General features: G+C 44.6%; 1 protein-coding gene across 4 annotated transcripts in view; it reads left to right on the forward strand.

The window, feature by feature from the left end:
- Positions 1-25,395, forward strand: part of E2F3 (E2F transcription factor 3) — an 80,369-nt gene extending 54,974 nt beyond the window's left edge. For 2 of the 4 annotated variants that reach the window (XM_084794004.1, XM_084794006.1), the window contains exons 2-7: positions 11,998-12,109; positions 13,394-13,595; positions 15,146-15,304; positions 18,666-18,780; positions 20,640-20,775; positions 21,781-25,395. In XM_084794004.1, the coding sequence (XP_084650130.1) occupies positions 11,998-12,109; positions 13,394-13,595; positions 15,146-15,304; positions 18,666-18,780; positions 20,640-20,775; positions 21,781-22,043 (987 nt within the window). In that variant the 3' untranslated portion in view covers positions 22,044-25,395. Of the gene's footprint in view, positions 1-11,997; positions 12,110-13,375; positions 13,596-15,145; positions 15,305-18,665; positions 18,781-20,639; positions 20,776-21,780 lie in introns of all 4 variants that reach the window. The other 2 variants (XM_084794003.1, XM_084794005.1) reach the window with 1 other exon arrangement.
- Positions 25,396-26,576: the final 1,181 nt, after the last annotated feature.

The following is a 26,576-nucleotide window of genomic DNA, read 5'->3' on the forward strand; positions in this document are numbered from 1 at the left end:
AGAACCCAGGACCACCAGCCTAGGGATGGCCACACCCACAGTGGACCAGCACAGTCAGTCCCCTGCCCTTCTCTAATCAGTCACTAATTAAGAGAATGTCCGACAGGCTTGCCTACCAGCAGATCTTACAGAGACATTTTCTCAACTGAGGTTCCCTCTTCTCTGATAACTTCGCTTGTGTTGAGTTGACATAAAAACCAGCAGGCTAACTAAGCCCCCACCCCCACCCCCACCCCCACCTCCACCTCCACGCCTAACAGTTTTTGACTGCTAAGACCAGTATCCTGTACTGGGGAAAGACTTGAGGAAGGTACTAGAGCTTGCAAGAGGAATCGTCACAGTTATGTGAGCTCATCTGCATCCTGACTGGCGCAGACTTACTGATGAATGGGAATTATTTGTATTGAGATATATTTGAGACTATGCCTCTTTGTAGCCCGAGCTGAAGTAGAACCATCTATGGAAATAGGGCTGACCTTGAACTGGCACCCAGGCGCCTGCTGCTGCCCCTTCTTCCTGCGTTGGGGTTATAAGCTTGTGTCACCATGTCCAACTGAGATGTAAATAACAGGACCACTGCTGCTTCAGGAAGGCTGGCATTGTCCCTAGTCTCTCCTTTCCCTAGAACAGATAGTCCCAGCTGCAGGCAAGGTGGCTCATGCTCATAATCTCAGTGTTCAGAGGATGGTCGTGAGTTTGAGGACAGCCTCGGCTATCTGCCAAGGTCGGCCTCTCCAGATACATTCATAAGTGATGAGAGAAGACCTTGATGTTGATAACTCAACATATTTCTGGAATGGGTCAAGTAGGACAGAGGAAGAAACTGAGGGCATAGAGGTCTGGAAAGGCTCACAAGTATCAATGTGATTAAAACCAAGACTCAATGGGGCTCCCGTGGAGACTAGGAGGTTCAAGACACTTTTCTTCTTCTTCTTCTTCTTCTTCTTCTTCTTCTTCTTCTTCTTCTTCTTCTTCTTCTTCTTCTTCTTCTTCTCCTTCTCCTTCTCCTTCTTCTTCTTCTCCTTCTCCTCTTCCTCCTCCTCCTCCTCCTCCTCCTCCTCCTCTTCTTCTTCTTCTTCTTCTTCTTGAGAGCAAATAATTTATTCCTTAAGCAAAAACAAGATACCATAGAAATAAGTTTATGAGAGAGATAAAACAAGTAAAAATCTAAATGTGGGGCTGGGGAGATGGTCGGGAGTGCTTGCTTTCCTTGCCGAGAACCAGGTTGTTTCTCAGCGCCCATATAGGACGGCTCACACCCCTTGGAACTCCAGTTTCTGGGGCTCTGACCCATCTCAAGTCTGCAGGTTACCCGCACGCATACAGTGCACATACATATACACAGGCATGCGCACACACATAGACATTAAGTAAGTGGGGCTGGTGAGATGGCTCAGTGGGTAAGGACACTGGCCACCAAGTAATGGCCAAGTCCTGCAAGTTTCCTTCTGACTTCCGCATGTGTGCCTGTGCAAAAACATAAGCACACAATAAATAAAATAAAATTTTTTAAAGGCTGACTAATCAGAGAGGGAATGTGGAAGCTAAATTTGATACATCACAAATTAAGAACAACAAAATAACCGAGATGAAGGAACAGTAAGTAGAAGTTTCAGAATCAGTCTAAAAAGGTTAGGAACTCCTGGCAGATTGGGTAGAAGCAGGGAGATTTTGACTGGCGATCCAAGCATCTCTGTAGTTAGAGGCCAAGAGGATGGACCCACGCTCTTTGGTGATTAAGGAATGAAGTGCATCTTTCGTACATGTTAGGACCGTGTACAGCAATCAGACAGGCAGACCTACAAGGTTCCGAGGAGGGTCATCTGAAAATGTAGCTCAGTAGCAGAGCCCTTTGAATGCATGAAGGCCTGAGCTCAGTTCCCACCACAGTCAGAAAAATAAAGACAGGACCAGCAAGATGATTCTGCAGTCAAGCTTTGCCACCAAACCTGATGACTTCGATTCCATCCCGAGGACCCACATAGTGAAAGAAGAGAGCTTCATTCTAAAAGTTGTCCTCTGACCTCCACGTACATGCTGTGGCGTGCGCACGCGCAGGCACACACCACCACCTACAACCAAACCCCAAAGGTTCAGAATTGAAGAGATAGCTAAGCCGTTAGGAGCATTTGCTGCTTTTGCAGAGGACTTGGGTCCCCAGCACCCACACAGCACCTTACAGTCCTCTGTAATTACAGTTCTAGAGGATTTAGTTCATTTTCTGGCCCCCAAGGGCACCAGGCAAGCGTGTGGTGTACATATACACATATAGGCAAAACAAGCTATATTCATAAAAATAAGCCTTTTTTATTTTAGGTTTAAAGTTAAATAATAGCAAAATCCAAAAGAGCAAGGCTGAGGTTGGTTGTAGGTTTCTCAATATTGATGATGTGAGAACAAGACTTTGGGGCTTTAAGGACCACTGGTGTTCAACCTTGAGCTCTCAGCCCAACTATCAAGCACCAAGGTTAAATACATGGTTTTATCCCTGTAATAAATGCAACTTAATATTCCCCTGCACTGTTGGGATGTGTTCAGGAGAAGCAGGAGATTAATAATTGGACAAGGGTGCTGACTCAGGTTTATTGGAACAGAAGAGGATTGGATAACTCAGGAGGTAGCTGGGAAGATGAAGACCAAACTTGGAGAACAAGTGGAAGCAAGGAAACCTTGCCATCTAGAGCTGTAGTTAAGATGAGAAATCGCACAGGAAGGCACAGCAGTTGAGTTCCTCTGAGGCTAGCCTCCCAGGCCTCTGTAACTTCCTTCTGCTACAGGTACCACCACCATGAGGGTTCAAGTCCAATGTGGGGCTGTGCTTTGCCCCTGCCTAGGGTTAGAATTTTTCCTACTTGTAGATCTCTTGACCAAGAAACTTTTTTATATGACCTCAAGTCCATGAGTATATATAATAGGTATACAAACTTAACATTGAAACTATTTCTTGTATAAATAGAATTTTGCCACTTACTAAGGACAAAGGCAAAATGCATCCTAATAAAACATGTGCTTTTTTTTTTAATGAACAGTGAAATCTTGAGCTGGGAAAATTACAAGTCAGAGGTAGAATGCTAAACTGGCCTGCTCAGGGTCAGGGTTCCATCCCCAATATTAGGAGCTTGGGGTGGGGTATGGGGGGCTTAAGGAGTTAAATCTTGGCAGACCACCACAGAAACTAGAGCATATTCAACCTCCTTCACAGTCAGTTGATATTTTTGCTTTATAATCTTCAATACTGAGAACACCACTTCATGTAAATGCATAACTAAGTGGCAGAAATATGTTTAGGGCCATTTCAGAAATGATTGAAAGTCCTGTCTTATTCCCACATTTTTAATGAAACTGAAGTCAACAACTCAAGCAGTAGTCTTGTTTTTTTGTTTTGATTTTCTTTTCTTTCTTTTTTTCTAAAATTGCACTCCAAGGATGCACTAATTGGATTCTTATATGGTGAGGAACCATCGATGGTAGGAAAATACTAAAAAGTCATTTTTCCCCATAATTAAACCATAGTGTTTCTGTCAGCACAAAGCTTTGTGTGGAAACACGTTCATTTGTAACCTACAGTAATCCTAGATCTGTGCTATTTCACTTAGTGTTCATTGGGGTTTTCTGGAGTGACGCATGTGTCGTGCAAACTGTGTATTGTGTGTTCAGAACCAAGGCTGCAGTAAAGTTGCCTGATGCAGCCCTGGCAAGCACTGCTGGACACCTGGAATGCTTAGTTTTGGGTTCACTTTTGATGGTTGTACATTCAAAACCCTTCTACTCTTAACAATTTTGAGAGAGAGAGAGAGAGAGAGAGAGAGAGAGAGAGAGAGAGAGAGTCCATCCCCGAAATGTGTAGTTCACAAGTCCATGTGAGGTCTAAATCCACATCTTCAAAAGCTAGATGTCAGATGCGGTCCTGGCCAAGATTACAGAGATGCTAGAAATGAGGGGAGTAGGTGTTTTCAGCTTCTGTCGCCGAGAGGACTTCTGTCACAGTGTGCCATGCACACTGATAACTCAGCATTTTCTTAACATAAGAGACAAGGTTCCGATACTCTGCAGATAAAGTAATGTCTACCTGAGGCTTCAGGACTGTAGACAGGGAAGGAAGATTGCAGAATAGCCGTGCTGGGGACTGGGAACCAAGCTCGGGTTACAGAGCAGGTTGGGAGATGTTAGCAGAACAAAGGGTGGGGACTTAGGAGAAGATCTAAGGTGGAGATGGAGGGCAGTGAGAGCCAGAAGGAGCTGGACACCGGCAAGAACATGTTTGTGGGAGCTTTTCCTGGCAAGTTGGAAGCATCCATTCACCTCAGATAGGGTACCAAGAACAGATTTTTTAAAAAAAGAAGGAGGGACTGGAGAGATGGTTCAGTGGTTAAGAGCACCGCCTGCTATCCAAAGGTCCTGAGTCAATTCCCAGCAACCACATGGTGGCTCACAACCATCTCTAATGTAACCTGATGCCCTCTTCTTAACTGCAGGTGTACAAGCAGACAACACTGTATACATAATAATAAATAAATCTTTAAAAAAAGAAGAAGAAGAAAAAGAAGAAAAGAAAAAAGGTTAACCTGTGAACCATTGAGTTCACCTGGGCTCACCCTTCAGGAGCATGGGCAGTTTATAGGAGAGAGGCTAACCCACCAAAGGATGTACAAACTGTACTATATTTTACTTTGAAGTGAACAATATTTCAATAATTGCCATGTACATCAATGGCCTATTTATCCAAGAGTGTAATTTGTTTATGGGGCAAAGGAGAGGTGAGCATTACACCATAACAGACTAACCAAATTGGCTAAATCAAGAATTGGGCACATAAGCATATTATGTAGGGACACCAGTGCGTTGGTGACATTGGGTCTCCTGGGAAGGCAGCCACTGTAAATGCTCTGAAATGGTAGACTTTGGGACATCTGTTTATGCTTACATCATCTAAAGTTGTTAACAGTGTAGCAGGGCTGGAGAGATGGCTAAGTAGCTATGAACACCTGTCACTCTGGCAGGGGAGACCCAGGTTTGATTCCTAGTACCCACTTGGAGGCTCACAACTTTCTGTAACTCCAGCTTCAGGGGATCCCGCGCCCTCTAATGGTCTGTGTAGGCACTGCATGAACACAGTACATAGACATGTGCTAGCAAAACACCCACAAAATAATAAAAATTAAGTCATGTGTAGGGCGGGTAAGGATATGGCCCAATGGCTAAGACTATGTAGTGAACTTACAGAGGACCTGACGCTGTGTCTTGGCACCATGTTGGGTGGCTTCCAACCCACCTGTAACTCCAGTTCCAGAACACCTGATACCTCTGGCCTCTGCAGGCACCTGCAATCCGGTACATAAACTCCCACACAAACAAGCACAACAACATAACTTTTAAAATAATAAAGGGTTTTTTTTAATGTGTAGGAAGGAAGGCAGATATTACCTCATGACTAAATGGCTTCTAAGCGTTTGTGTGCTTGAAGTTGCTTTTCCTTTAGAAACGCTCGTAAATGTAGAATTGGATTCCCAAGTGAGTCCATACAGAAAAGTTATAGCAAAGTTTAAAAGTCAAAAGAAGGAAAATGGCTGAGCTTTGGTAGTCGTTGTAATTCAAGTAAGAAATGATGGTGGAGAAAATTGGACTGGGGCTCTCAAGTCACCTGCTCATTTACCACTTACTCTTTTCTGGAGTAGTCTTGTTTCTTTTTTTGTTTGTTTGTTTTGTTTTGTTTTTCAAGACAGGGTTTCTCTGTGTAGCTTTGACTATCTTGGACTCACGTTGTTGACCAGGCTGGCCTCGAACTCATAGCGATCTGCCTACCTCTGCCTCCCAAGAGCTGGGATTAAAGGTGTGCGCCACCACGCCCAGGTTTCTCACACACAAACTCAAACAGGATGCTACTCTGGACTGACCTCTTAGATCTCACTGACTGTAGGATTTCTGATGCATTGCTTTTGGTTTGTGTCCTCTGTGGTAGCATGGGGCCGTTGTGCCACTTCCAAGATTTGCTCGTTTACAGTGGACATACATGTATTTGAGAAGCTGCTGTTGGTTTTGAGACAGTGTCTCATTACGTGGTCCTGGCTGCCTTAGAGCTCACTGTGGAGATCAGGCTAGTCTCTGAGTCAATAAAATCTTCTGCCTCTGCCTGCTGAGCGCTGGGATTAGAAGATGTGCGTCACCATGCCTCAACTGCTGTTTTTAATACACAGATGCCGGAGAAGAAATACCTGTTCGGGTTATACAGTGCTGTTCTAGTTATTTTGGAAGTTTAATATATGGATGTGGCCCTTTTAAAAATACAATAAAAGGTTACAGAACTGAACGTGAAGTTGTTGCCTCACTTTATTTTACTTCACAGAAATAGTTAACATTTGATATGGATTTTTCTTTTTTTCTCTTTTAAATGATAGGCTCTTTGTATGTAGCCCAGGCTAGCTCCATACTCAGTCTCCTCCTTCCTCCACTGCCTGTGTGCTAGGACTGCACGTGTGATCCTAGCTTAGCTTGCCTTGGGTCTTCCCACCGGTCTCTTCCCTGTGTACACGTGGGGAGTTTTTGTTCAAGTGCATAATTCCATCCTCCCCGCTGCCCCGTGTGATCGATCATATATCTCTTTCTACAGCTCTAACCTCCAGGATTTTCATGGAAGACTTTCCATGTGATCTGTGGTAGTTACATTTCAGCCAGCGCACAGACAGACACAGGCACATATCCCCTGGAGGTTGAAAACACTACAGCTTCGTGCTAGGGAGTTGGAGAATTGATCATTTCTCGTATTCAGTATAAAAAAACAAACAAACGAATAAATGTGGTGGTGGGCGTGTCTTCTGCCTTGCTCTGGCTAAGCCACTTAAGACTTGAGCTTCTTGGATGGGCAGGTTTGGGAGGCACCTTTCATCCCAGCAACTTGGGAGGAAGAAACATGCAGGTCTCTGTAAGTTCAAGGCCAGCCTGGTCTACATAGTGGGTTCCAGTTATATAGTGAGATCCTGCCTTAAAAATAAAACTTAAGGACCATGGAGTGTCATTAAAAAGTCATGCTGTGGCAGCCCACAATTCACTATGGAAGCAGAGGACACTCATAGCATCAGAAAAAAGTCAAGCTCGCTTACGGTCTTGTACAGACCATATACACTAGTTGGCTCGGTACAGAAATTGTTGATTCCTACTTCACAGAGTCAGCATTGATATGTATAGAGAAATTATTATGTAATAGTATAGAATGCTCAGTCACAGCTGTCTGCTTAAATAGCACTGTACTTTGTTGATTAATACCGTATTATGCAGTTATGAAAAAGCAAAGTTACTCTCCATGCACTGCCAGGTACCACACTCTAACACATGTTGATAAAATGGTGTAGGCTTTGATGTTGTGAAAAGAGAAAAGTTAAGAGCATTAAACTGTGGTGTATGTATTATATATACTTGAGTTTACTTACATAGAATGCCTAAAAAATTGTCCCGGTAGCTTAGCAGTGCTTATTTTTGAGAAAGGGAACTGGGGATCAGTAGTGGGAGACAATCTCGATTGTCACACATCCCTCTTTGTGCTGTTTAAAGTTCAGTGTGCACTTACTATGTAAAGAGGAGGTTTAGCTTTTCTTAATAAAACAATATTCAAGTTGATTATAAAGGTGGTATCAAGGGGCCTACTAGGTAGGAGCTCTTAGTGTTCTTCCAGAGGAGTGGGGTTCCTAGCACCCACATCGTATGTGGCTTACAACCTCATTTAACTCCTGCTCTGGAGGCTTCACCCCACTCCTCCAGCCTCCAGGGAGATCTGCACACACATCTGTATACACATGTACATAAATAGATAGATGAATAAAATCCCCTGGAGAAGTGGCTCAGTGGTTTGGAGTTAGCTTGTTCCTCTTGCAGAGGACTGGAGTTCGGTTCCCAGCACCCATATCAAGTGGCTCACAAATGCCTGTAAGTCCAGCTCCAGAGGACCCAATGTCCTCTTCTGGCCCCTGTAGGCACCTACACACATACAAATACATACAAATAAAAACTGAAGTAAGGTAGTATCGATTTACTCTAACTCTTCAAATGGTTTTCTATGGCAATTCCCTCAAGCTTCTCATGAAGTGGGCATGAGCACTGACGAGCCTTACCAGCTCTGGGCCCTTGAGAATGTTGCTAGGTGTTTCAAGTTTCAGTTTTCTCACGTCAGATAGAAGGTAGCAGCTGCGGTGTGGCGTGATCATACAACAACACGGCTCAGCCAAGTACAAAGTAGTTAACACCAGTGTGTCACTGAGTAATTGGGGCCTTGGCTTGTCCTCTGAGCCCTGATTCCACTTACCTAAAGCTATAAAGGGCTCGGGCTCCAAGACATGGCTGCTTCCGATGCCAGCTCCAAGCCCCAGGTGGTCTTACCTGTGCTTCTGACTGACCAACTGTGAATCCGTTGCCATGAGCATCTTATTTATTCGTACTGGCTGGTTATGAAGGATATTCCAGAGGAAAGAGATGGGTGGAGTGAGGTACAGAGCAGAGTGTGAACCTACTGTCCCTCCTCTTGATCCCCATGTTTACTTACTCAGAGCCTCCTCAACCCAGTCTTTTGTGTTTTTAATAGAAGCTTCATTATTATATAGATATAATTGGCTCAACTGTTAGCCTCTTCTCTGTCTTAAGATTGGAGTTGGGTCTAAAATCTCTGTTATGATTGAAGACTGACAGTCCCCCACAGGCTCGTGTCTCAAATGTCATTTCCCAACTGCTGGGGATATTTGCTTCGGGGCTGTGGAACCTGTAGGAAGTGGGACCTATGTAGAGGAAGTACGTCACTAGGCGCAGACCTCTGAAGGATATACCTGTCCCTGGTCATGGCCACTCCGCTTACCCATTTGCTATGACGCCAGCTTCCTCCACATTCCTGATGACATACACTCTACCATGCCGTTCCCTCTGGGATGGACCGAAATTCCGGAAACCATGAGGCAAATAAGCCTCTCCCTTGGTATTTCTGTCAAGTGTTCTGTCACAGAAGCACAAAAATAACAACCCCCCCAACCCTCTAGAAACTGCCGTCAACCAACTCACTAGCATTCCAAAGGCACCACTAGAAAATCCATAGGTTTTTGGAGTTGTGTGTAAGGATGCTGGATGAAGACCAAATATCACAATTTGCACCTGAGATGCTCACAGTGTGAGCAAACAAAAAATGGTGGCAGACAGAAGAACTTTCATCAGAAGTCAGTGGAGACAAATCACCTTCACTATTCAGTCTAGCCTTTTGTTTTACTCAGTGTATATAATTAAATTTGCCATGCTCAGCATTAAAACAACAATGCCCTATCTTAGATCAAAAGTCTTAGCCTTTGCCCACAGGAGTCCATTTATGATAGGCATGTTTAAATCTGGGACTTTACAGGAGGCATTTCATTCATTCAAGTCTTGTTCAGGCCTCCCATTCATGAACTGGAAGAAAAAAAGCATAAAATAACCCAATAGAAATACCCATTTAAGAAAGTGGGACATCATGTCTTCACTTTCCACAGCCCATTGTGTATCCTACAGGGATGACAGATGTTGACTGATGTGGTGGGGATGGGATGATTAAGGCCACTGATGGGCTCCCCAGGACGCTCTGGAAATGATAGCTTGGGCTGCCTTTCTTCCGCATCCTGTTTGTTTGTGGTGTGGCTCTCTAAGCTTCACGGTCAATTTCTTTAAGAGACTGGGACATGCAGGCCTTTGCTCTTTCACCTAACGTTCAGTGGACTGTCTGGTATTTAAAATTGGTTTCCCTTGTTGATGCTTGGTAACCAGAGACACACATGGAAACTAGTTCTGGTCCTTGAAGTTAGAGCTCAGTCTCTTAGCAACAGACCTCTGGGAATTCCCTGGCCTGTGACTTTGTGCTTCCTTAGGCCTTTGCCTCAAAGCAAAACAAATGGCCTAGAGTGACAAGGCAAAAGTCACATGTACCTCAGCTGCTGGCCAGAGGATAGATCTTGACTGAAGGAGAGAGTGTAGATTAGGGGGCCTCCAAGTTCAGGGTCCCAAACTTCCAGCTCTGCCTCCCGTTGGCTTGGCCTTGGGTAGAGGAGACAGTTTTCTGAACTCTGGATGGATTGCTCTTCCCAGGAATAACAGGACTAGAGCACAGTGGCTTTTCAGGTGGTCCAACCTCAAAGTATGGTTTTCTATCTATAACAGCTTTTCAGTTGCCACAAGAAGTGAGGCGCGCGCACGCACGCACACACACACACACACACACACACACACACACACACACACACACACACACACACACACACACAGACCTCCCTTACCATTCTACATTCTCTCAGGACCCTACAGCTCCCCATTCACCCCAGCCCGTCCTGACTTCACTGGTACTTACAACATTTCAACCTAACATGCTTTCAATAAAAAGATGTTTGTTGGCTAAAACAGCTTTGTCCTCCTGCCCTGTAACCTATTCATTGTAGGGAGTGGGCCAGGGGGCAGGCAGCACAGCAGGCAGCCAGACCCAGATGTGTTCAAATGCACTGAGGCTCAGAGGGAGGGAACAGTGGCCAGGGCAACCGAGAACTACACGACACGCATGGATCACACAGGAGAGCTGGGAACAGGAAATGAAGTCAGGAAAGCAAATTGCTGAATTGTCCTTCCTGGGCCACTCAGTGAATGCTGAGCTTAACCCGGTCCAATAGAAAGGTGTAGTGTGCACACATATGTGCAAGCTGCGTAATACTCAATGTCTTATAAGGCCAAGGTATCGTCTCAACACAATCAGTATCAAAACTAATGAGCGCCGAAGGAGATGGCTCGGTGGGTAAAGAGCTTGGTGTGTCGGTGATGACCTGAGTGTAGTGTAATCTCAGCTCCGGGGCAATGGAGACAACTGAATTCATGGAGCTCACTGGCCAGCTGACCTAATGTACAAGGTCGGCATCAAGAAAAGAGCCTGTCTTAAACAAGATGAGTAGCAAGGGCCCAAGGAGCCTGAGGTGATCCTCTGGCTGCCATACACACCTAATCAATCCAATGGGTATTGGAGACTTGTAGAGCGTGTAGATTGGAGTAAGCAAGTGGCCAATGGACTGGGTTCACCAGAAACGTGCCTACCATCCTCTTGTAAGTTCCTGTTTCCTGTGTCATAGCTAGTTAACCTGGAATTGCAAATCTCACTAAAAGAAGCTAACGGAAAGGGAGCTTGGTACACACTGTCATGCTGGGAGTCTAGTTAGAAACACCTTATTCTAAAAACGCCCATTATAGTTGGACAGTAAATACTTCCCAAGCAGTGCGACTTCTTTCTTGGACTTTATGTCCTGGGAAGGAAGATTCTTGCTTAGTGAGGTTCCTTACTGCAGTTCCCCGGTATGTGGAAAATGCTAGATGGATAATAAGTGAAATGAAAAAGAAGTTTGAAAACTTGTATGAAGGCTTCTCACTTGGCAGCTATCGATGCTATTGGTTGGTGCTCCTGATGGTGTATTTGCGATGTTTATTTTTCTGATGAGGGGCTTTTTGTAGCCTGTGGCTACTTGTGTTCCTCTGAATCATTTATTTGATGAATGTATATAGAAAGTGATTGAATACCTCCAGACCTGGGCTCTTTGCCAAGCTCCAGGACACAACGATAAACGAGAACTGTCTATCTTAAAGGAAATGAGAGGTGGATTAGTAACCGATAAGTGTTAGGGTATAATAAGGAAACGCAGTGCCTGGGGAACACGAGGCGTGTCCAGCCAGGTCAGATGGAGAGATGAGCACGAATGTGAACTCATGTTCCATAGGGTATGAGTTGTTCTTAGCAGCCAGCCCCGCCCAGCACATACCCCAAGTCAGTAAATAAATGATAAAGCAGATGGTCACTTTGTTCGACCATCCAAGTGTGAGTACATGATCATTGTGGTGGTGGTGGGGGGCAGTGTGTGACAGGTTGGCCTTTTGAGCAAGACCCCGTCTGTGGGGCATAACAAGAGTGGGACAGAGCAGAGGGCAGGCCCACACAGGATTGGTGACAGCTGTCTCACCTTCTGATTACAGGCAAAGCGAAGGCTGGAGCTGGGCGAGAGTGGCCATCAGTACCTCTCAGATGGTCTAAAGACCCCCAAGGGCAAAGGAAGAGCTGCACTACGGAGTCCTGATAGTCCAAAAAGTAAGGATGCATTCATCTGTTTCCTCATGCTCCTTGGTGTGGGGCTTCCAACTTGCAAAGCTTGTGGCTGGAAGGGTGCCAAGGTGTGAATAATTTTGGCTTATTTTCTTCCTCATTTCACCCTGTACCTTAACCCTGTACCTATCCAAAAAGTAAATACGGTTTCTCCCGCCACCTAGCAAAAAGCGATAAGCATTCCAGCACCTGAGTGCGTTTGCAGTTTGAACTAGTCAGGTTGAATTTTCCCTCCCTGCAATGGACGTTCCTTAAGAGTGCAAGAAGGACGGAGGCGAGTGTGGTGGATGGAACGATGCCTCTGCTGACCTCATTCACAGTGGCTTAGGAACGGGAGAGTCCCCAGCACCTCAGTAACTGAGTGAGGTAGCACACAGCCATAGTCCCAGCCCTTGGGAATTGGAGAGTGAAGGCTCCTGAGTTCAGTGCCATCCACAGCTGTATGGTGAGTTCAAGGTCAGCCTGGCATACGTGAAGGAACAAAAGGAAGAAAGAGGTAGGCGTCCATATTAGCTAATTTCTGCCTCCGTCAATACTGTCATATCTTTTGAGAGAGAAATGACATTATAAATAGCCAAGTATTTTCTCTGTTTCTGCACTTAGTGCAAAAGCTAACTTAAAAAGCCTCTTCTTTTCCTATAGTTTCTCTGTAACGTATCCACAGATTATATGTAAGAGCTAAATTAGCTTCAGCCTAGGCTCCAATAGGAGAATGCCACAGTACTAAATGGCATTTCATGTAAGACAGGTGGGGGGCCTGAGCTTTTGGGGGGAATTCGGCTTTCTCTGAAGGATGGATTGACAAGTGAGAGCACAGGAGTGCCTGAAGGGCTGCTGAGGTGAAGTTCTCTTTGAGCCCCTGTCTTGACAAAGCAGTGACCTGGCTCCATTAGGTTAGGCTTCTTAAATGAGATTCCAGGAGGCTACGGTACTTTTCCACCTACTCAGCAGATACTTTTGAACACCTATGTGTTCATTAGACCCTAAGAATAGGATAAGGGAAAGTAGAAACTACTGACAGAGTTCAAGGGAACGTCATTTCCTGACATAGGAAGTTTATTGTCTTTTTTTTATCCCCCTGATAAAGCAACCTCATAGCTTCCTGTAACTCACCCCCAAACAACACCAGCTTCGCTTCACCTCCTAATCTGGCTGCCGTGGGAAAGAGGGCTTGCTTAGCTGCGAAGACACCCTTCATTTCTTTACCTTTCCCCCTATCCCCCACCCGTTCGGCTTTTGTTTTTCTTTAAGCTCCAAAATCTCCCTCAGAAAAAACGCGGTATGATACGTCACTGGGTCTGCTGACCAAGAAGTTCATTCAGCTCCTGAGCCAGTCACCTGATGGGGTCCTGGACCTGAACAAGGCCGCAGAGGTGCTCAAGGTGCAGAAGAGGAGGATCTACGACATCACCAACGTGCTGGAAGGCATCCACCTCATCAAGAAGAAGTCGAAGAACAACGTGCAGTGGATGTGAGTCGGGGTTTGCGCCTCCGCGGGTACCACCAGCTCGGGCCAGGCAGGGTGTGGGGGAGGGGAGCCGCTTTGTGACTGCCTCGGTTTCTCCTCACTTCAGCTTCTACATTCAGACCCATACTCCTCTTACTTCCTCTCCCTCCTGGTTTTCTCTTTCCCCCTCAATGCTTTATGTAGAAAGTCAGGGCTGGGGTGGAGCTCAGTTGGTAGGGTGCTTGCCTCGAAGGCATGAGGCCCAGGGTTCGATCCCCAGCCTTCCATATACTGCGTGTGGTATTGAATAGCAGCAACCAGAAGTTCAAGGTCATCTTCCAGTATGTAGAGAATTTGAGGTCGGCCCAGGATACATGATATCCTGTCTGAAGAAAAACGAACAACAACAAACTTTTAGCACAGAGGCTTTCTGTTTAGATACTGTTGATTCTGTGTTGGATTAGCATAAATCTAGAGGATCACGGACTGCAATAGACCTGGAAGGAAGCTGTCACCCATTACATGGAAAAGTCTGTGCCTATGTGTGAGCTATAGGTGCACACGCATGCCTCTGATACTGTGTTTGCTCATCGGTGGATGAATATGAGCACAGTCAGGAAGCAGGTTCATCCCTGCTTCTAACAGACTAACACAGTTTCTTTGTCTGTGAAGGCAAGACTTCCATGTCTGTGTGTCCTCTGCAGAGACGTGCCCCCGATGTGTCTGATTCTGCATGGATGGTAGCTTCATCTGTGAATCATGGACAGGGCCAGGCATTTTATAAGTACAGCGTTGAGCTATATAATCATATCGAAAGGATCAAAACTGTTTGGGGAGGGGGATGTTTTGGAAAGCAAATATAATTTAAGGGTAGCCAGGGAAAGGATTGCCTTGAATCTAGATTCAATCCCTGAAACGTTCCTTAAGGTTGAAGGAGAGCAGCAGCCCTACAGGGTTATCGCCTGGCCTCTGTGCGCCCAATACCACATGGTGTATTCACACGCTCTGAGTAAGTGGGAGAAAATGCCTAAGTACATTACATTTCAAGGGCTGCGAGTGTAACTTAGTGGTAGGACATTTGCCCAGAATGAATTAAGGAAGGTTCTGAGTTGGGGAATTCGGGGGGGGGGGGGGGGGAATTAAGTGCCTTAGAGAAACCTATTCACCGCTGGTCTTTGTTCTTGAAAAAAACGCCTAACACACCTGTTCCATTTGCCCCCAGGGATGCAGGCACTAGGTGATGGTGCTGCAGAACCAGGTGGCTGCCTTTTCTGCCCTCTGAACTTGAGACTTCTGAACCAATAGTTGTTTTGTTTTGTTTTTAAGAAAAGGACCCTGAAAATAGTAGTTTTCACCTGATTTCTGTGGTGTATGAAAAGTACATGACTGTACTTATGACAAATGTAGTATTTATAAAGCTCTACTAAATGCTTCGCTAACAAACAGCATGACCTTCCGTGACGTAGGTTGTTGATTCCTCCACCAAGCATTGATTACCCTCACCCACCCCCACCCCCAACCCCACCCTTTAGCTCTTGTTAAAGCTCCATAAAGAATGTGTGTTTGGGTTCTAGGGGCTGCAGTCTGTCTGAGGATGGGGGCATGCTGGCCCAGTGTCAAGGCCTGTCCAAAGAAGTGACCGAGCTCAGTCAGGAAGAGAAGAAATTAGATGAGCTGATCCAAAGCTGCACCCTGGACCTCAAACTGTTAACCGAGGATTCAGAGAATCAAAGATATCCTTTGTGCCGCTGGTGGTTAGAGCCTTCTGTACTGTTTCCAGAGCTGACAGACTAACTGATTCACGGGGTAGATAGATGTTACTCTGACATCATGCACATAAGCATTTTGTGTGTGTTTGTCTGTGTGTCTGTGTATCTCTGTCTGTCTGTACTTGTGCCCACTTAGCTTTGCCTCAAAAGACAGTGCTTTTAATAAGATACCTTTAGACTATATGGTATCATTATCAGTGTTGATGGACAGGTGAGAGCTGTTCTTTTTTTTTCTTTTTTTTTTTTAAAGCATTTTATTCATGTGTGGTTGGAACATACAGATACACTCCCATCATAAGAACACATTATTAAAAGATATGGTAAGGTGTCAGTATTAATATTAATGACAGCCCTCAGCAGATTTGCCTGTGGCGTCCCAGATTTTTGGTGCACATTAGCTGTCACTGTTGGGGCTCTTGTTCTATTTCCTTTTCATCAGATGTTGTAACAGTTGGAATTTGCTGAATGTATCTGTTTGGGCTTCGGTTGAGAACAGAAAAGTTAACTGTAGCTGGATGTGGTGGGACTGCCTGTAATCTTGGCAGCAGGGAAACTGAGTCTTGAGTTTGCTGCCACCTTGGCTACAATAACAAGGCCAGGCCCTATCTCAAGAAGAAAACAAAAGGAGAAATTAAGCTTTTGAAGTCAGGTATGCTGTGCACACTTGGGATACCAGCATTTGGAAGATAAAGGCAGAGTTTATCAGGAGTTTAAAGCCAGCCTGGGTGTTGGAGTGAGCATAAAGTTAGTCTAGGGTATGTGAGCTCCTGTCTCAAACATGGCAAAAAGACCAAGAATTCAAGGTTGTCTGTGCCCGCTGCTAGGAAGTTTGAGGCTAGCCTTCACGATCTCAAGTCTTATCTTAAGAAAGAAAGAAAGAAAGAAAAAGCAAAGTGGTGGCATGTGTCTTTAATAGCAGCATTCAGGAGGCAGAGGCAGGTAGAGTTTCAGACCAATCCTGTCTACATAATATGTTCCAGACCAGCTAAAATTACATAGTATGTCTTGACTACCTTGTCTCAAACGAATTAAACAAATAAAAATTTAAGAATAAAAAAGAGCCTGGTGTGGTGGTGCACTTCAGCAATCACAGCATTCAGGAGGCAGAGACAGCCAGATCTTTGTGAATTTGAGGCCAGCCTGTTGCACATAGCAAGTTCCAGGCCTGCCAGGGCTACACAATGAGATTCTATCTCTAAATAAATACACAAATAAATGCTTCAGTAGGTAGAAGTGCTTGCCTCCCCAAGCCTCAAGACCTGAATTTGGTCCCTGGGACCCTCATCGTAGGAGAGAACTGACTCCTACAAGTTTTCCTGACCTCAGAACTCCCACTGTGACACGCACTGTGGCACACATACCCCACTTATTCACATACTAAATAAATAGATAATAACTTTTTTTTTTAAAGAAAGAAATCAGCAGTTAAGGCTATTCATTGTTCAGTTGGAACTCCATTGTGGAAAAGCCATGTGGTTACACATGATTGACAGCTGTCCTGAACTTGTGGCTTATAGTGTTGTCATTCCTATTGACATTTTCTTGGACTTTTGTTACCAAAAAAATTTTTTTTTCTTGAAGGAGACAACTAACCCAAGAAACAGATTTCTGAGAAAGCCACATCAGAAGCACTTTTAAGTTTGTAAGGTTCGAAAACATATTTATGAAATTTTATCTCAACCCTCCATTGGGTTCCCAATCTGGTACAGTTTGTTCGTGGATGTGTTGAAATTCTGCTTTCTTCAGCTTTTTGAGTAATTGTAGATGAGTTTTATTTTAGTAAGCTCTTGTCACGTAGCTTTTTGACAACGGTCTCAAGGTTAAAAACCTGGTTATCAGTCTCTGTGCTATTCTAAAAAGGGCCCCATTGGCTTCTTCGGTAGGCTAAGTGGTGACCCAGTGCCTAGAACCTCCAGAGCATCATACTTGCTCCTGCCTTGACAAGTGTGTGTTCATTCGGCCATTTGTGTTGTAAAAGCTGACTAACGGCACACACCAGTAAGCCCAGCACTCAGAAGGCAGCAGGCAGATCTCTTGAGTTTGGGCCAGCCTAGTCCACATAGCAAGTGCGAGGCCAGCCAAGGCTACATAGCAAGACCCTATGTTTCAAATAAATAAATAAGTAAGTAAATAAATAAAAATAAGATCTGACTTCCATGGACATCAAGCATGCACATTCCTATATGCAGTCAATTACTCAGACACTTAAAAAAAAATAAGTTTTGTTTTCGTTTGTTTTTAATTTAAGCTTGCTAAAGGGCTAGTAAGATGGCTGTCTGTGGGTAAAAGTGCTAGCTGCCCACACTCCTGAGCGATGCCCTGGGTTTGAAACGTGGAAGCCGGGGTGGAAGGAGAGAATCTGACTCCTAACCGTTGTCAGTTGACATCCAAACTTGCCGCGATGCTCGTGCACACACACAATAAGAAGAAATTTTTAGAAGTTGACTAGAAACACACGTTACATTAAATGTGTTCCGTGTCAGTTCTCAAGAAAAAGCCTTGAGCCTGTGGTCTCCACTGCTGAGTGTCTGTCTTTAGCTGGGGGTCTGTGAGTGCTTTATCGTCTGGTGAGTACTGTACTCTTTCCTGATACCCTTTTTAGGCTTGGCTTCCAGGACACTTGAAGGAATTGTTCAGTACTCACAAGTAACTACCGAGAGTCGTGAAATGTTAATTTATTCTTTTTAGCTAAGTCATTGTATCTTCAGTTCGTTCAGTTGCTGAGCACCGGGGAGCTGCTCACCTCCTTCAGAACCCTGAAATGTTCTAGTGTTAATAACAAGCGTAGTTTTTCTAACAGAAATAATGCTGCTCTGATCTCTAGGCAATGTGTAATCACGCCAGCCCAGGTGCATTTGAGTAAACACGCTGTCTGCCTGAGCAGTAGACTCCTGTCCTTCCAACAACGCATTTGTTGTTTATCCATTCATTTGCTGGCTGCTGACGCTTGCTAATAGCAAGCGGAAGTAGCTGCTGTCTCACACACAATTTTTGGATTAGTAAGTCTTATCTCCCTCACCCCTACCCAGCTGCGATTAGGACCATCTGTCAATCAGTTTGATGGACAGGTCACATCATTGGAGTTCGTGGAGTACCAGTACACAAGATTGGCAAGATAAAGTACGGATTTCTTTATTCTTGAAAACATCAACCAGAAAGGAAGGGCCAGGGGGGGATCCCCGTTTATTTGATGATCCAAAAACGGGAGACGTACCTATTCTTTTAAGTCGTGAAGCAATGGATAATTTTTCTGTGTCTGTTTTGTCATTTCCATGATAGCTATATCTGTGGCAACTAAATGGAAGATTTCCTTAACAGTTCTTACGTTAGCTTACGTTACATATCAAGATATTCGAAAAATTAGTGGCCTTAAAGACCAAACTGTTATAGTTGTGAAAGCCCCTCCAGAAACAAGACTTGAAGTGCCTGATTCAATAGAGGTAAGGAGACAGCGTCGTGGTCCATCTTTAGATAACTTTCCAGAATACCTGAACTTGAAAAGTCATTGACTCCTGGTCTGTCCCCTCCCGAGCACTCAATAGTTTGTTCCTCCCAAAGTTTAAAAAGGTTCAACAGCTCCCTATGTATGAAGTGCCCAAAATGTCTGGTTTTGTGCATGTTTACATTGAGAAAATTAAGTGGGACCCTAGGGTAATCAACAGATGAGACTATTGTGAGAGAGCAGGACAGGCAGTTTTGTAATTGCTTTCCGGTGTACTTTGATAAAATCAGCCTAGGCTGTAATTGTAAGATAAAGGAACTATAGTGAAAAGAAAATACCTAAAATACGAAAAGATGATGCCTAAAATAATATTACATTCACAAGGTAAAGTTCTTACCTTACAAGATTGTGTTCTGACCTCAATGAGGAAGGTCTCTAAATATTAGTGCACTAAGCAAGCAGGAGAGGTGGCTAGTGGTTAGAGCCCTGGCCCCTATTCCACAGGACTCAAGTTTGATTCCCAACACCCTTGTAAAGCAGCTCATAAGGACCTGTAACTCCTGCTCCAGGGGATGCAGTGCCCTCTGGGCCTCTGGCAACCAGCAACACACAGGAAGCTATACTCACACAGACACCGGTCTACCTTTAAATATTGAGCTGAAAGATGGCTTAGCGCCTAAGGACTCGTGTGGCTTTGCAAAAGGACCTCAGCAGGTGCTGGCATGCACATAGTATACAGACATGCATGTGGGCAAAACACAGAAACCCAAAATAAGAATAATCCTTTAAAGTAAAAGTAATAAAATTAAATCTTGGGCTGGAGAGATGGTTCAGTGGCTAAGTGCACTGATTGCTCCTCCAGAGGACCTGAGTAGTTCCCAGCACCCACATGTCAGCTCACAACCATCTATAATTATATTCCCAGAGGCTCCAACGCCCTCTTCTGGCCTCTCAGAGCACCAACAGGCATACATGATGATGCATAGACATGCATGTAGGCAAAACACTTATACACATGAAAAGAAACAAATAAAAAGTTTTGAAATCTTGGCAGACCAGATGACTTAACAACCAAATTATTTTAAAATAAGTAAATAAAAATAATGTTTTAAATTAATATGTGCCTGGTGGTGGTGGCCCATGCCCTTAGTACTTGAGAGACAAAAACAGGTGGATTTCTCTGAGTTCAAGGCCAACCTGGTCTACAGAATGAGTTCTAGGACATCCAGAGCTACACAGAGCAACCCTATCTCAAAAACAAACAAAGAAATCAATATGCTTTATTCTCTTATTCACTGAGGCTCCTGGCAATTTATAATACTATACATAAGTTGGTTAGAGCTTAATATTAGAAAGTCTTAACTACAAGGAATTAATTTAATAGAAATATATTCTTTGGAGTGCTTAACAGGCCTTTAAATAATTTGCAGGAAAATAATCTATCTAAGGGATACTGGACACCCCACCCCCCAAAAAATATTTCTTTAAAGTTCCAAGTAGTAGTAATTATCTTTGGTTCTGTAAGCAACTTAGTTTCTGTTTAGATTATTCAAGGAATAAGCTCCACTGCATATTACTGTGTAATATGAAAATAGCCCAAGGCAATAGACAGACTGAGAATGGCCACAAACTCTGTCCAAATAAAACTTTACTTACAAAGCTGGCTTGGGTTTAGCCTTCAGGCTGTGGTTGTTTGCTGGCCCCGGCTCTAGAAGAATATCATTGCTGACGGACTAGGAAAGGGGGGAGCAAAACGAACAGGGGAATATTATTGCCCTTTGCTTTAGTTCTAGGTGACACACGCTTTGGTTTCCATTCCTAAGTGACCTTGAGTCGACCTCTTTCTTGTGTCTCTAGAGCCTGCAAATACATTTGGCAAGTACCCAAGGGCCCATTGAGGTTTACTTGTGTCCAGAAGAGACGGAGACACACAGACCCATGAAAACAAATAACCAAGACCACAATGGGAATATCCCTAAGCCCACTTCCAAAGGTAAATATTTCACAATTGTCTTTGAGAAACAGTGTTTGAAAATGAAGGTATCCATCTGGAAGGATCCTCTGTCAGGACCACATGGCTAAGTCTTAACAAAATGCTTGAGTCCACTAGCTTGCTGCCATTCTTGATAGGAGTCACGTGCAACCCATCAGACTAGTCAGGGTAACCAAAGTGCTGGGCAGAACCACTTCACAGGGTCAGTGCAGGCAGAAGGACCTGGAATTTACAGGGTGACACTAGCCCCTCTTGTCATTCACCGTGTGAGAGGGTGACGAGCTGACCATGGGATGACTTGCACCTGTTACAGCCTTCATGGTGTGTGGCAGGGATGGGGAGAAAACCCCGTGATATCAGTATAGTGTTCTGGGGCAGTATTACTTATAGACTAAAATAATGATCTTGGCCAAAATGGTCCCTCAGCCCCGATGAGGACCCCTGTAGCCTCTGAAGAGCAGAGAAAGTGTGGCCTTGGCGTACTGGACAATGGTTCCAGTGAGGAGTGAGGGTAGAGACAGTCTTGGGTTATCAGCCACGCTTGACCAAACATCGTGACTGATGCCTCTGAAATCATTAAGGGTGGCAAGGAAGAGATCAAGAAGAGAGAAGCCTTTGTCAGAACCTTGATCTCCTCTTCCTCCCCAGTGTGTGAGGAGAGGATCCGACCCATGAGAAAACACTTGTCCATTCCCCTCCCGCTAAAGCTCTTGAAAGCATCAGCTTGGGTAGAAAGATACATAAAACTTCTCCAAAAACCTTTTAGTTTAAACATAAATAGACTGGGACAAAGGGAAATGATGCTGTTCCTCATCCTGTTAGCCTATTGGTGCCATGTGTCCTCGCATACCCTCACTGAGCTGAGGGGCAGCCGCATGCACATTCTTCCAGAAAAAGTAGTTTGGGTGGTTTGTTGTTGTTGTTGTTGTTGTTCTTGTTGTTGTTGTTGTTGTTGTTGTTGTTTTCTTCTCCTAACTTTTGCTCTCCGTCCCCTCCCCTCTTCAGACTTGGCCTCTAACCACTCAGGACATAGCGACTGCTCGGTTTCTACAGCAAACCTCTCTCCTCTGGCCTCCCCAGCCAACCTTTTACAGCAGACTGAGGACCAAATTCCTTCCAGCCTCGAAGGACCTTTTGTGAACTTACTGCCTCCCCTGCTCCAGGAGGACTATCTGCTGAGCCTGGGGGAGGAGGAGGGCGTCAGCGATCTCTTCGATGCATATGATTTGGAAAAGCTGCCGCTCGTGGAGGACTTCATGTGTAGTTGATCGGGCTTTGTAGAAACTCTCCTTATAAACCAATATTTTTTTATCACGGAATCAGAACGTGTATCGCAGTGTTGTCCCTTCCTACCTTCTTCCTCCAAGTATCATGAAGTAAACTTCAGAACAAAGCTGACATTTTGATGAATTATTATTAATTTTTTTTTTTCCTAAACGCACAGTTGCAGGCTCCCTTGGGAAAGCCCTGCCTGGTCCCAGGCACCAAAATCTTCCTGATGAGTCAGCAAGTGAGAAGATGTGCAATCAGGTGTCTCTCACCTGTCCTTTTCTCCCTTCCTCCCTCCCCTTTCCTTGCGGACTGGCTTGCTGTGCCTGATGGACGGGCTGTTGAGTGGGTCTGGCCACCTGGCCCTCTGGAAAACAGCGCTCTCCTTTAACAGCATTTCAAGCCGTGCCTTCTCTGCAGAATGCATGTCTTTGTGAGTCTGCTAACCTGGAATGGAATTCTGCCACAAATGCAAGCTTGAAGTCATGCAAAGGAATGACACGGATTTCTTCAGCTCTTAGGAATATTTAAATTACTCTCTCATAATTCAGTGTAAGCTATGGGCCGTGTGTCCCACTCGGAGGCTGCCAGAGCCTCCACAGCCTTTTGGAAGAAGAACTTGTTTGTGAGTACTCGTTGCAGATACAGAGACTAGTAGAGTTCTGCTGCTCAAAGCTGTTGTGGATTTCCCAGTCTCCGTACCCCACTTCCACTTCCCCCATCCTGCATATTTGTGAGTTTCCGGTTGATTACTTGCGACTTAGGAGTTCCTTGTGGGTTGTTTTAGAGTTTTTATTTTTCTAGCTGCCATTGAAGCATTCCTGTGGCACCCATCACCATTTCAATCGAATTGTTTACCTTAAAAGCGATTATTGCAAAGTCCTATTCCTTTAGCAGAGGGAGAGAACCTCTACTGATCAAAGTATCTAAACCTGTGTGACCTTAAGGTCCACCAGCCTCTGCAAAGAAGCATCCTCTGTCTTGCTTCCTTTCCCAGGAGGGGAGCTTGGAGCGAGATCAGCTCTGGAGCTCTCTGACTCAGAGTGGTTCACAGTGCGGATCTCGGGCTAGATGATACAGCTGTCCCATGGAGCAGCAGGCATGGATCCCTCCATCCTTGGGCTTCCCGGGCCCCTGCGACCGGGGAAAGGGCTCTAATGCCATACTCAGGGAGACCACTTCTCAGGATGCGGTCAGGTGGAGAGGCCCTAGGGAGAAAGACATCCCATTGTGTGTGAGTGGCATTCTATCCGGGACACTTCCTTAAGTTGGACCGAGGAGCTCCCACTCTGTCGGGGGTGGGGTGGGGGGGTTGGATTACTTCTACCCGGAACCCACTCTCCCCGTCCACTGTTGAGTGGGAGATTTGGATTAAGGGAGGTTAGGAGCTAGGAAATGCAGTGATAGAATGCCAGGGCGACTCCCTCGTTACTCCTCAGGAATGGTGTCCCAAACTGGAGGCTTTGTGTCAGCAAGGATCCTTCCAGTTACTTCCAAGAATAGCGTTCCCGCTGGCAGGTGGCGACGACGGCCATCTTGTCCTGGTGTTGAATATGGCATAGTACCTCAAATCCATTCCTTGGATGCTAAGGGCTGCGGAAATGGGTTAGTCACGAAAACTAACCTCCAGCCGAGCAGTTTGAAACGCTATGTGCCTGGCCCACCCGGGAGGCACGAAGTAGGCACTTCAACTCCTACACATTTGATCGAGTTGAAAACATCCCTTGGGAAAACGTTTTTTTGCTAAACCACAAGGAGCCTGGCCAGTTTACTCTAGGTAGATTTCCACAATATGCAAAGTGGTGGTGGGGAGGGCGGAGACAGAAGACACCGGCACTTTAAACTCTGTGTGTGGGTATGCGTGGTGTATGTTTGGGAAGAAAAAAAAAATCAAAGGTGCAGACTATCTTCCTCTTCTTCAGCCTCCAGCCCCAGCCTCCTCACCTCACACACACTCTGGACTTGGTACAGAATAATCCGTGTGGTCCGAGCTAAAGCACTGGGGTGGAGGAGGGAGGGGGAGCTTCGTGTTAAGTGCCTACTGGAAATGCACTGTGGGGTTTTTTCCTGTATGGGAAACCATTTCTGCCAAGCTTTCCCCCCATGTCCTATATTTATCTCATCTGGTTAGCTGCCTCTGCTCTGGCTTTGTGTAATTCTCTTTGCCAGCTGCACAGAGCTGGGTTTCTTTCCCCAAAGTCTAATGGCCGAACTCACCTGGCTGTAGGATGTTGTGTTTGGTTGACTTTTTCTTGTGGAAACTATTCGTATTGTAATAATAACATATTTATTGTTTTTAAGAAGTGAAAGGAATACTAATAAGTCTTCAACAGTTCTTTCGTGCGTAATAAAACTTTCCCAGTTAATGGGCTTAACTGGCGTACCTAGAGGAGACGTCCATACTATATTCTGTTTTGCATTTAGACATTTTTTTTCTTTGCTCATAGTATCTGGCACACAAAGTTGGTGAGTACTACAGTATTTTTGTTACTTTAAAGTCCTGAGAATGCAGGTTCCCCGGTACCACTGAGTTACTGCTGCTAAAAAAGCTCACATGCGGAATGGCTGAAAGTGTGCGAATGGTGACGGCGTGAGCCTCAGAGAATTAAACTGTATAAAGGGCAACACATGAGCTGTCAAACAGTGTTAGGCGTGTGTTTGTGTACATAAGCAGTTTTATTTAAGTCGATGCAGTCCGCTCAAATTGCCATTACTTACCTGTTTTGTACAGAGATAGCAAGTCGTTTGTAAACACTGCCAGAATATTTTCTAGCTGGTTTGTAATTTTTTAAGACCGTTGCCTTGGTTTTTTTGGTTTTTGGTTTGTTTTTGTTTTTGTTTTTTTTGTTGTTGTTGTTGCGCCTGTGACTCTCGTTTGCCTTTTTTTGTCCTACGTGTAGCTCTGTCTGTAAATAGAACCACAGTATTTAAAGCTTTAGCTTTCAGGAAAAACGGAAGTAAGAATCCAAGTGTGCGCATGACAAGTTGTGTGTATGAGAGGGGATCTGAGGAAGATGCCTTGCGGAGGAAGTCGGATGGCAGTTGGCAGGGTGTGGGAACGTCTTCCCTACGGGGTACGTGCTTTTGTAAAAAGGAAGTGTTTCTCTCAACCCTGGGAGTAGGCAAACTACTAATCAGTTTAGCTTTGTGTTGTATGCTAGTTTAAAAAAAATTAAATAATGTAATATAATGTAAAAATAGACAAACAAACAAAAAAAAAGCTTTTATGATGGATTTTGTAAATAGATTTGTTACAGGGTAGACCTGCTCTAGCTGTGATCTTACCACTTCAAATGGATGTAATTTGAATAAATTTTGTATGGTAAAGGGTCAATAAAATGATTTTTTTAAGAGTTCAGACTTGTGGATGGATTTCCTTAGTATTATCTTAAGCTCTCATGGGAAGGGGCTGTTATTTTCTAGGTAGGACATTCTATACTCTGTGTCGGTCTCAACCTTGCTGTGTAACTGAGCATGACCTTGAACTCAGGTAGTTCTGCATCTTCCTCCTGAGTGCTGAGATGATAGCCATGGTGTGCCGCCGCGCCTGGCTTGTTTTATGTGTTGCTTGGTATGTGCTAGGCAAATACTCTACCAACTGAGCTCCGTTCACAGCACCTTCCCCTTTTTTAGATAGGGTCTTACTATGTGCTCCCAGCCTGCAGTGCTCCCATTCTTTCATTACAAGTGTCTGGGATAACACTTTCCTATGTCAGCACTTACAGAACAGACCCATGCTTGTGAAGGCTACATACCATCCCAGTGATTAAGATTTTATTTGTTACCCAGGCAGTTTCTTATTTTTGAGAAGTTGGGGAGGGAGGTTACGGTGGTTATCATTTGCCAGGGACTTTTTAAATGTAATAAAATGCACAACAAAGTATATCATTAGTGGCTTTAGTTTCTTGCTCACAGTGCACAGCCATATCTTTCTGGTTCCTGAATAAATAATCACCCCAAAAGGAAACCTATACACCGTATGCAGTGGCTCCCTATCCCCCTACTTCATGCTGGTGGCAACTGCTAGTCCATTCTGCTGCTGAGAGTTTGCCTTTCTGGATATTGCCTATAATGGAATAATATATATATATATATATATGTCATCTCTTTTTCTGGCTTCTTAATATAACTGTTTGAGGATTCATCCATTTAGTAGCATGGCCAATATTTCATTCCTTTTTATGCTTTAGTAATAGTCCATTGTACGGATAGCCCACAATTTATTTATCCATCAGCTGATGTTTATTTGGGTTCTTTCCAGCTGTAGGCTATTTCAATTCTAGGCCCTGTCTTGAGTGCTTTGATGACTGTCCTGGGTATTTTCAAAGCCTGTCTTGAGTAGCTCATACTGTCTCTTCACTTTAGAACCTAAGTTCTATAATGTTCTCAGTCTGGTTCACTATTATGACCTCAATTCCTAGAATAGTGTCTGCATGTACTAAATCCCTAATAAATACTTGACTAAAAGTTCTTTTTGGTCTTTCAAGACAAGGTTTCTCTGTGCAGCCCTAGCCATCCTGGAACTCCCTTTG

The sequence above is a fragment of the Acomys minous genome, assembly GCF_964271855.1.
Source record: "Acomys minous genome assembly, chromosome: 9".
In the NCBI taxonomy this organism is placed as follows: domain Eukaryota; kingdom Metazoa; phylum Chordata; class Mammalia; order Rodentia; family Muridae; genus Acomys; species Acomys minous.